This window comes from Fusarium vanettenii (assembly GCF_000151355.1).
Source record: "Fusarium vanettenii 77-13-4 chromosome 4 genomic scaffold NECHAsca_3_chr4_2_0, whole genome shotgun sequence".
NCBI classification, from domain to species: domain Eukaryota; kingdom Fungi; phylum Ascomycota; class Sordariomycetes; order Hypocreales; family Nectriaceae; genus Fusarium; species Fusarium vanettenii.
The window spans coordinates 3206580-3219894 of record NW_003315879.1 but is presented as its reverse complement, the minus strand read 5'-3'; the positions used below and the strand labels follow the sequence as shown (position 1 = coordinate 3219894).

Sequence of the window (13315 nt, the reverse complement as noted above, 5' to 3'; positions counted from 1 at the left end):
CCACTGCCCTCCCCTGCTTCTATGATGAGACACGCATAACACAGACCTGTTCGGAACTTTCTGTCGAAAAACGTGCACAGCTCTCCTGATTGAAGCGCTTTCTTCCCAATTTCTTTGGCATCGTGCTGGCTTTCATCTTTCTTGGTGCTAACAAGCCACAGATTTTAAACTGCTTCCCAAAATAAGAACATGGTGCAACGACCTTGACCACCCACCCGTCCTTGGGGGTTCGTGTCTACAAAGACAAAGAGGTGCCACACCTTTTCTGAGATTCAGTCCTTGTTCAGTATATCCTGAACACGGTCTATGTTTCTTTGCTTCGTGTTTTAAGGGTTTCTTGGAAACAAAGGTTCAAAGGAAGACAATGTTCATAGATCCAGGCACATGTTCTCGTGTTGTCCTCGGCCTCAGTATTAATATTCACGGTTCATCCTTGATCAATGTCCTTTTCGTTCATTATACCCACTATATATCCATTCAACTACGATTGTTAGACCTTTGACAGGTTTTCCGCGCCGCAATCGTTCAACCCGCATTTCGACAACAGCATTGTGATCACGAGCTTCAGAGATAACATGGATCCTCTCCACAGCGCTGGTCCTTATTTGGACGGTACTATGGCTGCGGCCCAGTCAGACTATCTGGCCAACCTCGACGTTGACGATTTACAACTCGACGACATAGATTTTGACCCTCTACCTACGTTAAATAGGCCCGTCACCGACGATGGGCCTCAGGTGGTGCCGATCAGTGCGCCTATTCCACAACAGCCTGCAGCTCCTGGCTTCCTCATGCAGGCACCGCAGGGTGTTAACGACGGGTTTGACGTTGGCATGGGACCTGGGGGCGTCGCAGGATTTGGTGCCGGAGCCCTCAACTATGGTCTCAACAACTTCGATAATGCCATCAACCCCCAGGTTCTTCGGATCAACCCCAATATTCAGCCAAGACCCTACCAACCCAACAACATTTACCCCGATTTTGGACTAGCAGGGCGTCATGGGCCGACGTATACTCCTATGAGCTATACTCCTATGAACGCATGGTTGGAAAGCCACAATTTTCAAGGACAAACGCAACTGACTCCTACCCAAGTCCACTTACCCGTCGATGATATACAAAAGGCATATCACGGTGTACCTGCTCAGGTTGTTCGCGGTTACTGGAGAGAAGATGGAGGACGTTTCGGACCACAACAACAACAACAACAACCTTTCGGCGGATTCCCCCAGTTCCTCAATCAGCCTGCGAATCAGCAACCAGCTCAAAATCAGGAGGCAGGATATATCAAGAAGCGTAAGAGGAGAGATTCCTCTGCCGATGCAAACGGCCCAGAAGACGAGTCTCCTATTCGCTGGGGTGGTGGAAAGGTTCAGAACAACAGGGCGCTCAAGCTAAAGGGAGACATTACTTGCGACCCAGCCTTTGTCTACACAGATCCCCTACCCCACGTAAAAAACTGGAAGAAGATAAACAGCGGTGGCCCCCTTTTCAAGTACACGGACCAAGGGCAATGGGCCGATCACCTGGAGCTCAGCGCCGCAGAGTTGCGTCACTATCTGGAAAACTGCCCTCGGGACCTCAAAATCTTTGTCCAGCAGCCTCCCGCGCAGAGCAACTGTCGGCTGGAGGAGTGTGATCGAAGGTGTCGATACGCCCACTGCCCTGTGGACTCCAAGATCATTCGGCCTGGCTTTCTCCGCGTGGTCTTTGACGAGTACCATGATCTCACGTCTACTGGCAAGAAGGACCCCTTCAAGGTTGCAGGCTGCATGCACCTGTGGTGCTTCGAGCAGTGCGTAGACCCTTACGAATTCTGGCTCAGGAGAAAGCTACTCCCAGACGATCGAAACCTCCCCAAAGAGCAAAAGAACCTCATGGCGCTCAACCGCGATACCGACAGAGCCATCGTCAGCAAAGCCTTCCTTCGATGGATGTCGATCCAGGACAACCTACCAGGCCTCCCTGAGATCCCCCGTGACCATCAAGACTCTCTCACATACGCCCTAGTCAAGCATCACCTGGATAACCAAGTCACCGCCCGCCAAACTTGTCGGGATAGGCGCAACAAGGGCAAGGCCGAGGAGGATAGGAACACCCTCGACGTCCACCTGGGTGATCTGAGCGTCTACGCCCGAAAGTGCATGGAAATCAAGGCGAGAAAACGCGCGAGCGCAAAACGCCGCAAGACTGGGAGCCCGTACGAGAAGGGCCTCACATGGGTCACTCCAAAAGATCTGCCCCACGACGAAGAGCTCCTGGAGCAGATCCAGGAGGATGCGTTCAAGGGGTCACTCCATAGCCCGATGCAGTCGCCAATCAAGACGCCGACACCAGTTGCTCCAAACTTTGAGCAATACGTCCAGCCGGGCGAAGAGGACCTGAGCTTTATGCAGCTGGATCCAAACTTGATGCAACTGACACAGCAGACAGGCGTTCCTCCAGAGCAATCGAAAGAGCCTGATCCGTACGACTATATGCAAATGATCTCGTCTGGAGATTTGACCTTTAAGGGACTGTCGCCGTTGAAGTCAGACTCGACGCCGGAGACAAAACTTGAGTCGACCCCAATGCAACTGGACTCAATTACACTCGCCCTCCCTGATGTACCCCTCGACCCTCAGCTATTAGAGAACCCTGTGCCAGAGTCCCAGAGCCCTGAGGCAAACCCCGGATCACGGAAGCGACGAGCCAGCGATCTCGAGGATGACGAAGACAGCTTGTCCGGCAGCAGCTCGAGGCGCAAGAAGCAGAGGGGCTCAGTGGCGTCCAAGAGCAGCGAGCGTCAAAGTCAGGGCGCACGTCTAAGGAGGAGTCCAAGACAAGGCCCGAGGCGCTCAGCTGCCTAGAGAACAGAACTGCAAAGTTGGCATTGGCGACGGCTTTCCTATCAAGTGATGGGCATCAGAAAGTGGGGAATGACTCGAAGGTTTCTCTCCTGCAGGCAGGAGAAGCCGTTCGACAAAGACGCTTTGATCATGAGTTACGAAGGGGATGGGGTCCTGCATAGGCAACGGGCAACGGCATGGCGTAGATGGCGTCTCTTGGTTAGCTCAACGTCTTTACTCTTTGTTTCCTCTTTCGATACCCCCCTCCAAGATGGAGGTTTCTGTTTTTGTCTCTGTTGGTTAGTTTCTTTGTTAATAGGACATGGATAGACGCATACATAGATGCATTAGACTTGGCTCAGCACGGAGTTTGGAGTCCTGACGGAGGTATACCTTCCTCTTTAGTCATAGATAATCAAGGTCAGTCCTAGTTGAAGAGTGGATTCTCGATAAGCAATGCAATAGGTGACGGTGTGGAAAGACTTGACAAAGCAACCGAGTTGATCAAGTTGCTGACCCTGTAACTGACCCTTGGATGAATTCAGGGTCAAAGGAATTCCATCTCAATCTTTGTTTAACAGGAACAAATAAACTTGCAAATAGAATCCTTTGGTAAAATCGTCATCTGATAACTCTTTGTGTCTGAAAATAATCTGGTGACTGTGACACAGACATGGTAGCTAGGACTCAAGCCACTCAGGCCGTGCCAACTAAGGACAAGGACACAGATCTCGGCTTCTTCCGAGGGATTTTCCCACTTGGGACTCCTCTTTCAAACTCATGTGCTCTTACGAAATCGATCGATACGTTGTCAAAAGACGGGACGAGAGAGGATCCCGTCCAGGATGATGGATAGCACAGGACGGGGGACGTGCAACCAGACGGACTGCAGCCTGCGGGCCCAAGCTCTGGGAAAGACAAGCTCAAGCCAAAAAGAAGTGGATCTCACACAACTCCCGAGCCCGTGATACGTATGGCTTGACAGTTGTTCGACAGGGGACCTCGTCTTGAGGAATGGGAAGGGAGAAGATCTTTGGTGCATGGCACGGGAACGCCGAAGTGGGCGGAGAGGGGGGAGTCTCACACCCGGGGGGCGCTAGATGGGGGGAGGGCCGGGGGATGGATTGAGGTCCACGCTAGGACAGCTCTGCGGCCTGGGAGCTGAGCCGGGAGCTTTGTCTGGGGGCTTTTGGGGGAGCAGCACCTGTTGATGACATCGTTTCTGACGGTGTATCTGCTTTCCTTTTTGGTTGTGGACATGAGGGCTGAACAAGAGCTTTGTTGTAGAGGGCGGTGGCAACGGGGGAGGCTGAGAAGAGAGCCCATCCAAGGCCGGCCGGTGTGAGCTGTGAGCTGTAGCTTGACATCCTGCCCAGAGGCCAAAAAAACGCCCCTGCTGGCTGAATGCTGCATCGGCGAAGTGCGAAGGGTCCAAGGTAGGTCGAATAGCATAGCTTGCTTGCTTGATGGGCTTGGTCTAGTTCAAAAGAAGCTGTGTTCCCGGGGGACGTTGAAGACTTTCCCGTTGCTTTTTGCTTCAAGCCCATGTTTTTTGAATCAATCCTTCAAACGTCTTTAGAGTTTGGAGTATTTCAATCCTTTCATTTCTCTTGAACATCTTGCCAATCTCCCATCAATCAACCAGTTGGTGGCACCGGCTATCCCGTCTCAATATCCACCTCTCGATTCCGCGCCAAACACAAAACCGACCTTTTGACTCCTTACCTTATCCTCGGCGCGTCGCAAGCGAAGCGACCGACTACTATAGCTTCATCCAGCATTATCCTTTTTTTTCCCGTACCCGCAGTGGGCTTCAACGCTAGGTATTGCCCGGCGATTGTCTCTCCTGTTGTCGCAGAGTAGCTGCAGTCCATCCTCACGCGTCGCGTCACGGGGTTTTTGCAGCCATCTCAATTATTCAACAACCAACCCCCCGGAGGATCGGAGAATATTTACAAGCCGTTGTGCACGGTGTCTGGGTGTGTCCCTCCCTTCCTTCAACTTGGGAAGTAGACTTGAACCGTTCTCTCATTGGCTTTGCGGCGTCGGTTGCAGATCGGCCAAGGCCTGAAATTCCGGATCCGAGAAAGTGGAGGCGTCCTCCAAGTGGACGGTCCGAGTCGGGGGTCTTCTAACTAAGGCGGTCGGGGAGTGTCTAGCCCGTGCGGCAGGCGCTGTAGGTACCTTACAGAAGGTGCTTGCTAGGGCGCTCGGGGCACTTTTAGTGGGTCGATAACCAACCCACGGGGACCCTTACCTTGGTTACTGTCCGCCTTGTGCTATCCAACCGTCGGGTCAACCATCTCTCAAACCGTCATCCGTCAACTCTCTTTGCTTGTGTTCGTCATGGGAGAGGATCAGATGGAACCTGCCCTGCAGGTCATTGTGCTGGTACGTATTTTTATTGGTGTTTGTTCGCGATCCGTTCCTCATGCCGCCCGTTGTTGTTTTGACCCATGATATCATGGGTCTCGTCGCTTGCAGTATACAAAGACGTTGCCGCGATGCGATGGAAGCCAGATGCAGGCAGACGCATGGAGGAATCACATGTGATCCAACGGGTCTTCACTCCTGGTCTCTCAGCCATATCGGCTGTTCCATATGCATGTTTTAAGCATTGCTTACGGACCAATTCATCATCATCTCAACTTCACAACATAAGCCATGACAACATTTACTAACCTCAGATCATAGGGTTCTGGAGGCGGACCTCTCGAGTCCAATGTCACTTCATTCTTGGTCCGCTCCGTCGGTCAAAATTGGCATCGTGGTTCTGTCGTCGCCGTCGATGCCGGTGTTCACCTTTCATCGATATGCAATCTCATTGAGGCTGCGACGCCCTCACCAACCCCCTCTGCCCCCTTCACACTCACCTCAGGCCCTTTCGCCGGCATTGAGCTTCCTCATACGTCAATCCTAGCCAATGCCGCTCACATTACTCAATCACTTGTCGATACGTATCTCATTACTCACCCTCATCTCGATCACATCGCTGGTTTTGTCATCAACACGGCCGGCTTACCAGGCACCCGACCCAAAAAGTTGGCTGGTCTACCCAGCACCATCCAGGCCTTCAAGACGCACATCTTTAACCATGTCATCTGGCCTAATCTCAGTGATGAGAACAATGGCGCCGGAATGGTGACATTTATGAGATTGGTCGAGGGAGGAAGTCCTGCTCTTGGTGATGGCGAAGGCAGGGGTTATGTCGAGGTCGCCGACGGGCTTCAGGTCAAGATCTGGAGCGTGAGTCACGGCCACTGCATCGAGAGGCACAACCATAGAGGCTCAGCTTCGAGCGCTTCGACGCGATTCGGCAGCCATGATGCTTCCATGTCTATACCTCCGCGACGCGACCTCTACAGTCATCCAATCCCTCCTCAGCGAACCTCGAGTCTGCTCAGTCAAGCAACATTTGGCCCCGGATCTCCTCAGACCGAGCAGGAGCGGATATGCGTCTACGACTCAAGCGCATACTTTATCCAGGACCAGAAAACTCACCGCGAAGTTCTCATCTTTGGCGACGTCGAACCTGACTCCCTGTCACTGAGTCCCCGAAACTTTCAGGTCTGGAACGAAGCCGCACCCAAGATCGACTCGGGCTCCCTACGTGCGATATTCATTGAGTGCAGCTATGACGATTCGCAGTGCGACGATCGCCTGTTCGGCCATCTCAAACCTGTCTACGTTATCCAGGAGCTGCGCTCGCTAGCCTCTCAAGTCGCTGAGGCTCGTAGTAACCGACTTCTCAACAGCAAGAAGCGCAAGCGTGTAGGCAGTCTCACCGAGGAAGTCCCTCGCCGGAATCCTTCACTGGCCAATCTTTCACCAGAGGACCCCGTCTCGCCAAAGACCATCAAGGCTTCATCGGTTGATCTCGTGCATCCTGGTCCTGAGACACCCCCGACGCCGCACCTAGCTACTCCAACAGCTGAGCTGACCCTCAGGGAACTAGAGTCGTTCACTTCTGCACCTGTGAGACAACTCGAGGGGCTCAAGGTTATCATCATCCACGTCAAGGACCGGTTAAATGATGGGCCCAACGTGGGCGATCAAATCCTGGAGCAGCTGCTGGAGCACGAAAAGGAGGCGCAACTAGGTTGCGAGTTTGTCATTTCCAAGCCCGGACAGAGCTTTTTCTTTTGATTTGTTCATTCTCTGGCGTTGCATCGTGTACAAGAATGTGTTGTTGCATGTGGTTCGGTATAGGCTTGTATGAGGTTTGGTTCGCGATATAGGTTCGGTTTTGGCTTCATGATTTGCATGACCTGATATTTGTTCTGATATGTACGCTTTTGACTTTTGTCTGAGGCGGTTTTGGTTCCTGAGATATCCTTTGAATCCGTTCCAGGAGAGGAACTGGGGTTTGATACTGAATCGAGAGCTGTGTTGCACACTGAAGTAGTTCCATGAGATGGGTCGCGAATCCGTTTATCTCTATTCTATCAGTCATCATCCATATATAAAAACTCTAGTCTATTGCCCATTTTGCTTCTTGAGCTTCTCGGCACCCTCTAACCCACCGACATCCTTTTCGAAATCAACTCTGGGAATTTCCATGACCTCGGTGGTCCTTCCATACGTGATACCTCCCAGACGACTTATCGGCCTCAGCACCTGAGGATCAACGAGGTTCTTCTCCTCGTTGATGGCATCCTCCCTAACCCAGAACCTCGTTCCCTCAAAGATGGCGATGGTACCAGACTTGTTGCCTGGACGGGCGCGGCTTTCATATTCCTTGAGAGTGTCGAGCTTGGCTTCGATGCTGACGACGGCCTCGCCAACACGAGCGCACTTGACCGTCTCGCAGTCGTACACAGGGGTGAGGCCGGAAATGTCCCACTCAGATACACCATAAGGGGCATTTGCGCTGGCAGAGTTGGCGGCCTCGACAAAGTGCTCCGAAATGATGTTGATGACACACTCGCCCGACTCGGATACATTGCGCAGCGTATCCTTGGCGTTTCCCAGACCGGAAGCGATCCCCACGACAAACAGCGGGGGATCGTGGTTGACCATGTTGAAGTAGCTAAAAGGCGCCAGGTTTGTCGAAGACCCATCGGCAGAGCGCGTGCTCACAAAAGCAATAGGTCGTGGAGTAATGGCAGAGATGAGAAACTTGTAGTTGAATCCAGGACTGCGACCCTCCTCATGAGGATCTATCGCGACGTGCTTCTTCCCCGCGTCGCCCTCATGAAGCTTGTTTGCGCCATCGCCAAACTTCCAATCCGGGTTGACAGTCTTTGTGTAACGAAACTTTGACTCGGTATCCCACTCTGGACGAGAAGCCTCGACGCCTTTAAAGTCGGGGTGAGGATTGCGCTTGACCTGGTCCGCCATTGTGAAAAGTGGTGATGTGGTGAAGGGGCGGATAATGAGGGGTAGTTTTGGCGGGGTGAGAGGTTTAAGGGGACGTTGACGAGTTACGGAAAACATTGAAATGGGCGTTTAATCCTACCTAGCTGGGTACGGTATCAGGATTGGTTGTGGAGAAGAGAGGGTCGACGATTCGTAATTGATGGCGGCATCGATTCGTTGGTAATTCCTGATAAAGCAAGTCTCGGCAGTTGGACATGGCATTGGGCGTTTGTATCCGATGTCGCAGACACTTCTATCATGACTTGCTTCCTTGATCAGAGTGGTGAGTATTCATAGCCAGGCCACAATTAATGTACTAGACTCCCGCAATTCTACGCCACGCCATAGCAATATTACTATATTGGAATCACCCTTAGTTTCCTCTCAAGGTGGCGTTGATTGCCTATGGGTATCGGAATTTTTTCACTGCATTTTTAACCCGCGCTGACCGTCCCTGACTTACGCTGGCACCCTCCAAGTCGCTCTTAAGTCATGATGGCGTTATAACAATGCCGAAAACGTATCTACCCAATAAAAGCATACTAGATCATAAAAAGATAATTGAAATCAATAATTTGTTGACCAGAAAGCAGAGATACAGTACTCTTCATTCGACAACTGAGTTTGTTCAGGGTAGGTAACTTGGAGGAAGATAATGATAGACCCCATTTAGCCGCAGCACGTGTCAGGGATCAGGGTTAGCGCATGTGACGTCGCGAGGCGCTTGTTAGCGCAAACGCGGCAAAAGACTCATTCGGCCGCGTCGCAAAAAAGTTGCCCGCCTGGAACTAGAACTATTACCACCAAGACTTCACTGGCCATGTCAGAGCAATTGTGGCTTCGTCTTACGCCGCATTGCTAACTCTTCCCTCGCACTCTTTCCATGCAAAGATGGGGCTCTCAGCGTCTTGGTTGTCAATTTCAAGCATCTATTAACCGTCATTTACATCTACTTCCCCCACCTTCATCCTCATTCTTTTACAGACAGAAATCGACAACCCGAAATCCCAGCGTCAGATCTCGAAAACCACGGTTGCCTGAAGCCACCCCCGTAACGAGCTCGACAAATCCTCCATCTCCAATTCCAAAACTTGGGCTATACTCTGCAGATAGACCAATGGCGACTTCTGTCGAGATCGCAGCCGTCCCCACCTTGGACACTCCCGGCACGTGCCTCTTCGTTCACAATGAGAAGCGCGCCTACGTCTTCGGCCGACCCTCCGAGGGTACCCAGCGCGCCTTCAACAGTCGGAGACTTGGCATGGGAAGCACAGAGCATGTCTTTCTCAGCGGCAGTGTGTCTTGGGACCAGGTCGGAGGTCTCTTTGGCTATATCCTCACAGTTGGCGGAACACTCGAGGCAAGCAGGGAACAGACAGCCATTCTAAACGAGGAGAGGCAGAAAAAGGGAAAGAAGACGGTCAAGCCAGGAGTTTTCGAGGCCATTGGTATACACGGTGGTGAGAATTTGTGCCACAGCTTGGCCGCCTGCCGACCTGTGATTCTACGACAGCCCGTCTCTGTGGTCACATACGAACACAGGACTGATCGTAGGGCCAAGACTATCGAGGACCTTGAACCCGACTGGCAGGACGATGCAATCCGGGTGTGGAATATCCCTGTTCAAAGAGAGCGCTCCAGTAGCCCGCAAAAGCGCCGTCGATCGAGTTCCATCGTTGGAGATTTAAGCCCCTCCTCACCACAGTTTAAGGGATTGGCAAAGCTCTCCGACCCTGAATATGCTGCTACTCTTGTCGAGAAGACCATGTTCAATGGCCACCTCAAAGGCAATGGCCTCTTGGTTCCTACGCAGTTAAGCCAAGTCAAGCCCACGGACACTGTCTTTGTCCGCAAAGGGAGCGATGTGAGCTTATACAAGGGTCCAAGGCCAGGCGATGGCGCAAAAATCAGCAACCCAAACGAAACTGTCTGGGTTTTCCCCGAGCACGAAAGCCTTATCGATCGCAATGCCGACCTCATCAACGTCACACATCGACCGCTCCCACCTACGATATACAGCCAAACGTCCATGTGCTATCTCGTCAAGTGTCACGACCGCCGTGGAAAGTTCAACCCAGCAAGGGCAAAGGAGCTTGGTGTCGTTGTTTCTGACTTTAAGTATCTGACCCAGGGCCAGAGTGTCACTGGGAAGGACGGCATTACGGTGACCCCTGACATGGTCTTGGGCGAGATGCAACTCGGAAACGGCTTCATCGTTGCTGATATAGAATCCCGCGACTTTCTGGACTCCTTCTTTGAACGACCAGAGTGGTCCAACACTGAGCTGATGGCCAACGTCGTTACTCTCTACTGGATTTTGGGCACTGGCTTGGCCAATGATGCCAGGATTCACCAGTTCATTCAAGAGCACCCTAATTTGAAGCACGTCTTTTGTGCGCAGGATACATGTCCCAACATGATTGCCCTAGCCGGACCTAGCGAGCTTCAGACCAAGCTACGGCGGATCGACCCTGAGAGATTCAGTCTGCTCAAATACGACAACACAGTCAAGGGGGACATACCTCCTGGACTTAAAGTCGAACACGGCCGCATTGGCAGCAAGATGTCGCTCATGCCTCGCCTTCGCTTCGATACTGGAACAGTCGCCCCTTTTCCTAACCTCGCCGAGGCAGCGCAGTCTGTTAGTGACGAGATTATGGACCTGGCACGCAAGGCGCAGGAAGAAACCTCTGACCCCGAGTTTCTAAAACGAATCGAGGAAGAGGAGAAGGACATTCCCAACCGTGATGCCGAGATCATCCCTCTCGGTACTGGTTCTTCGATCCCTGGAAAGTACCGCAACGTCTCTGCAACCCTTATTCGCGTTCCTGGTATCGGAAACTACCTTCTCGACTGTGGTGAAGGTACTCTTGGCCAGATCCGCCGGTTTTTTGGAGACGAAGAGACGGGGAACATTCTGCGAGACATGAAGTGTATCGTCGTCAGCCACCTCCACGCCGACCATCATCTGGGAGTCCCCAGTTTCGTCAAAGCCTGGTATGAGCACACTTTGCAAGACAGCAACGCAAAGCTGGCCATCTCCTGTATATCAAGATATCGCAACCTCCTCGAGGAAGTCTCCCAAGTCGAAGACATTGGCTTCCACCGCCTTCACTTCCCTAGCTGTTCCCAGTCGGATAAATTCAACACGGGACGCCGAGAAGTCAAGGACGACAGTTTCGGTCTTCGTTCCATCACCCGTGTCGCGGTGCCTCACTGCTGGCTGTCCTTTGCTACAGAGATTGAGCTCACATCTGGTCTTCGCATCGCCTACTCGGGCGACTGCCGTCCGTCAGATGACTTTGCACGAGAGTGCGAAGGAGCTCACCTACTCGTCCATGAGTGTACCTTTGATGACGACATGCTATCTCACGCTAAGAAGAAGAAGCATTCGACCATGGGAGAGGCACTCAGCGTCGCTCACAAGATGAAGGCCCGACGGACACTACTCACACATTTCTCGCAGCGCTACGTCAAGTCTGACTCTCTCAAGAGGGAAGACGCGGGTGAAGCTGGCGAGGTGCTCATGGCGTTTGACCACATGCGTGTGAGGTTGGGAGATTTCAAAAAGGCTGCAGCGTTTCAGCCGGCGATTGCTCAGATGTTGGCAGACGCTGGTGATAAATAAGTTAAAAAAAGAGGAATTGGGACTTGTACAATAAGGTGGGCGGACGGGTAGAGCATGGTGGCGGATAGATTACGAGTAACGGTCTCACTTTGTTATGCCATGACTATGAAATGACCACTCTTGTCTTTGACTATCCTTTCTATGCGTGATATTGTCGTTGTTGAACTGGCTGTCTCCTATCAAGATGTCTCTCGCCTTGCGTGAAGGGAAACGCCTGTCTCGTTTCTGCCCTCTAACTCACGGTCATACATGGCATTTTAGACCACACTACGGCTTTTGTTACGGAAAGGAAAGAGCAAATGAGACACTCAGTGAATTGGAGTTTGGCAGTGACAAAGTGAATCATGGCTAGCCAAACATCCCCCTAACCTGCACCACGAGACATCTGACTGGAGACTGGCCAATAGCCATTATCAAACTGTGATCCCCAATAGATGGCCATGATACAAGAAAAGCCGTAAAAGGGCTCATAGGTAGAGAGTATAAACAGAAGGGAGTTGTTCCCAAGAATACGGTCGTATGGCGCAGGTGACCTTGTCTTGCAATGGCTGTTAATCTCGGTTCACCCAACGATGAGCCCTCCTCTGACATGTCCGAAGCGTCAAACCTGCAAGGGTCTCCAGGGTGGTTGACTCAGATTGTCCTGTTCGTGAGTCAATCGGAGATAAGTGTCATGGAAGAACAGGGTAGCCAAGGGATGTGAATGGTGGTGCCTCAGACATCCGCGTCGAACTCTTCACTGAGGAAGGTGCAAAACAGTCGCAAAGAGGGACGTCTCTCAGCGAGCGAGGCTCCAACCAAACCTGTCTTCGTCACCATCGCAATCATCGCCCGTCTGCCCTTCAACATCCATCAAATCGCCATCTGCGCCAGGCAGATGCCATCTCTTGCAACGGTAGTCGACCTGTCAGTCTGGCCAGCACATTGGGCTGCTGTCAACCACCCCTGCCAACGGAGCCCTGACATCTGCAGTCCGTCCCTGCTTCTCGCCCATCGAACCACGTCCCTGCATCGTACAGAGTTGCTGCACAAGCAACTGACGTGTCACCAAAGGCGCCCTGAGCTATTGTTGGTTTACCCCTCTTTCCCTCACCCTCATATCTCCTGGGAGCGTCATTCTCACCATCAAACAGGTCGGCCGCGTGGCCTAATGGCTAAGGCGCTAGATTTCGGTTCAGACGCCCGATCCCTCTAGAGATTCCAGGTTCGAATCCTGGCGTGGTCGAATACGAGTCTGAATATCTTTTTTGCTATTCTCTAGCATTTTTGCTGATTTTTTGAGAGGTTTGGCGATGTTGGTGGTGATGTAGAGATGGTTTTGATATCAAAACCGCGCTCCTTCCTCACTTTTTGCCCAGCCCTACGGCCAACGGTCCGGGGTGCATGGGCCTATACCCTTTTTGGCCAAAAACCCATCGAGCTCCTTCCCTCGTAGACGGATTCTCCATGAAGAATTCATCCTAATTCAACGGTTCTCTCGACGACATGCGACGAAGTCGTG

The 13315-nt window shown here is 52.2% G+C and overlaps 4 protein-coding genes across 4 annotated transcripts; 3 read left to right on the top strand and 1 right to left on the bottom strand.

Moving 5' to 3' along the window:
* Positions 1–575: 575 nt before the first annotated feature.
* Positions 576–2849, top strand: NECHADRAFT_79472 (uncharacterized protein; the record flags this gene model as incomplete). The annotated part of the gene is made up of 1 exon (XM_003052328.1): positions 576–2849. One exon carries the CDS (start codon positions 576–578, stop codon positions 2847–2849), a length of 2274 nt encoding a protein of 757 aa, XP_003052374.1.
* Positions 2850–5174: 2325 nt separating this feature from the next.
* Positions 5175–7223, top strand: NECHADRAFT_68732 (uncharacterized protein; the record flags this gene model as incomplete). Its single annotated transcript, XM_003052327.1, has 2 exons — positions 5175–5219; positions 5523–7223. 2 exons carry the CDS (start codon positions 5175–5177, stop codon positions 6972–6974), a joined length of 1497 nt encoding a protein of 498 aa, XP_003052373.1. The 3' UTR covers positions 6975–7223.
* Positions 7224–7304: 81 nt separating this feature from the next.
* Positions 7305–8204, bottom strand: NECHADRAFT_68730 (uncharacterized protein; the record flags this gene model as incomplete). The annotated part of the gene is made up of 1 exon (XM_003051863.1): positions 7305–8204. The coding sequence occupies exon 1, from the start codon at positions 8166–8168 to the stop codon at positions 7305–7307; it is 864 nt and encodes a 287-aa protein (XP_003051909.1). The 5' UTR covers positions 8169–8204.
* Positions 8205–9303: 1099 nt separating this feature from the next.
* Positions 9304–11814, top strand: NECHADRAFT_38069 (uncharacterized protein; the record flags this gene model as incomplete). Its single annotated transcript, XM_003052326.1, has 1 exon — positions 9304–11814. The coding sequence occupies one exon, from the start codon at positions 9304–9306 to the stop codon at positions 11812–11814; it is 2511 nt and encodes an 836-aa protein (XP_003052372.1).
* Between the last annotated feature and the right edge of the window lie 1501 nt (positions 11815–13315).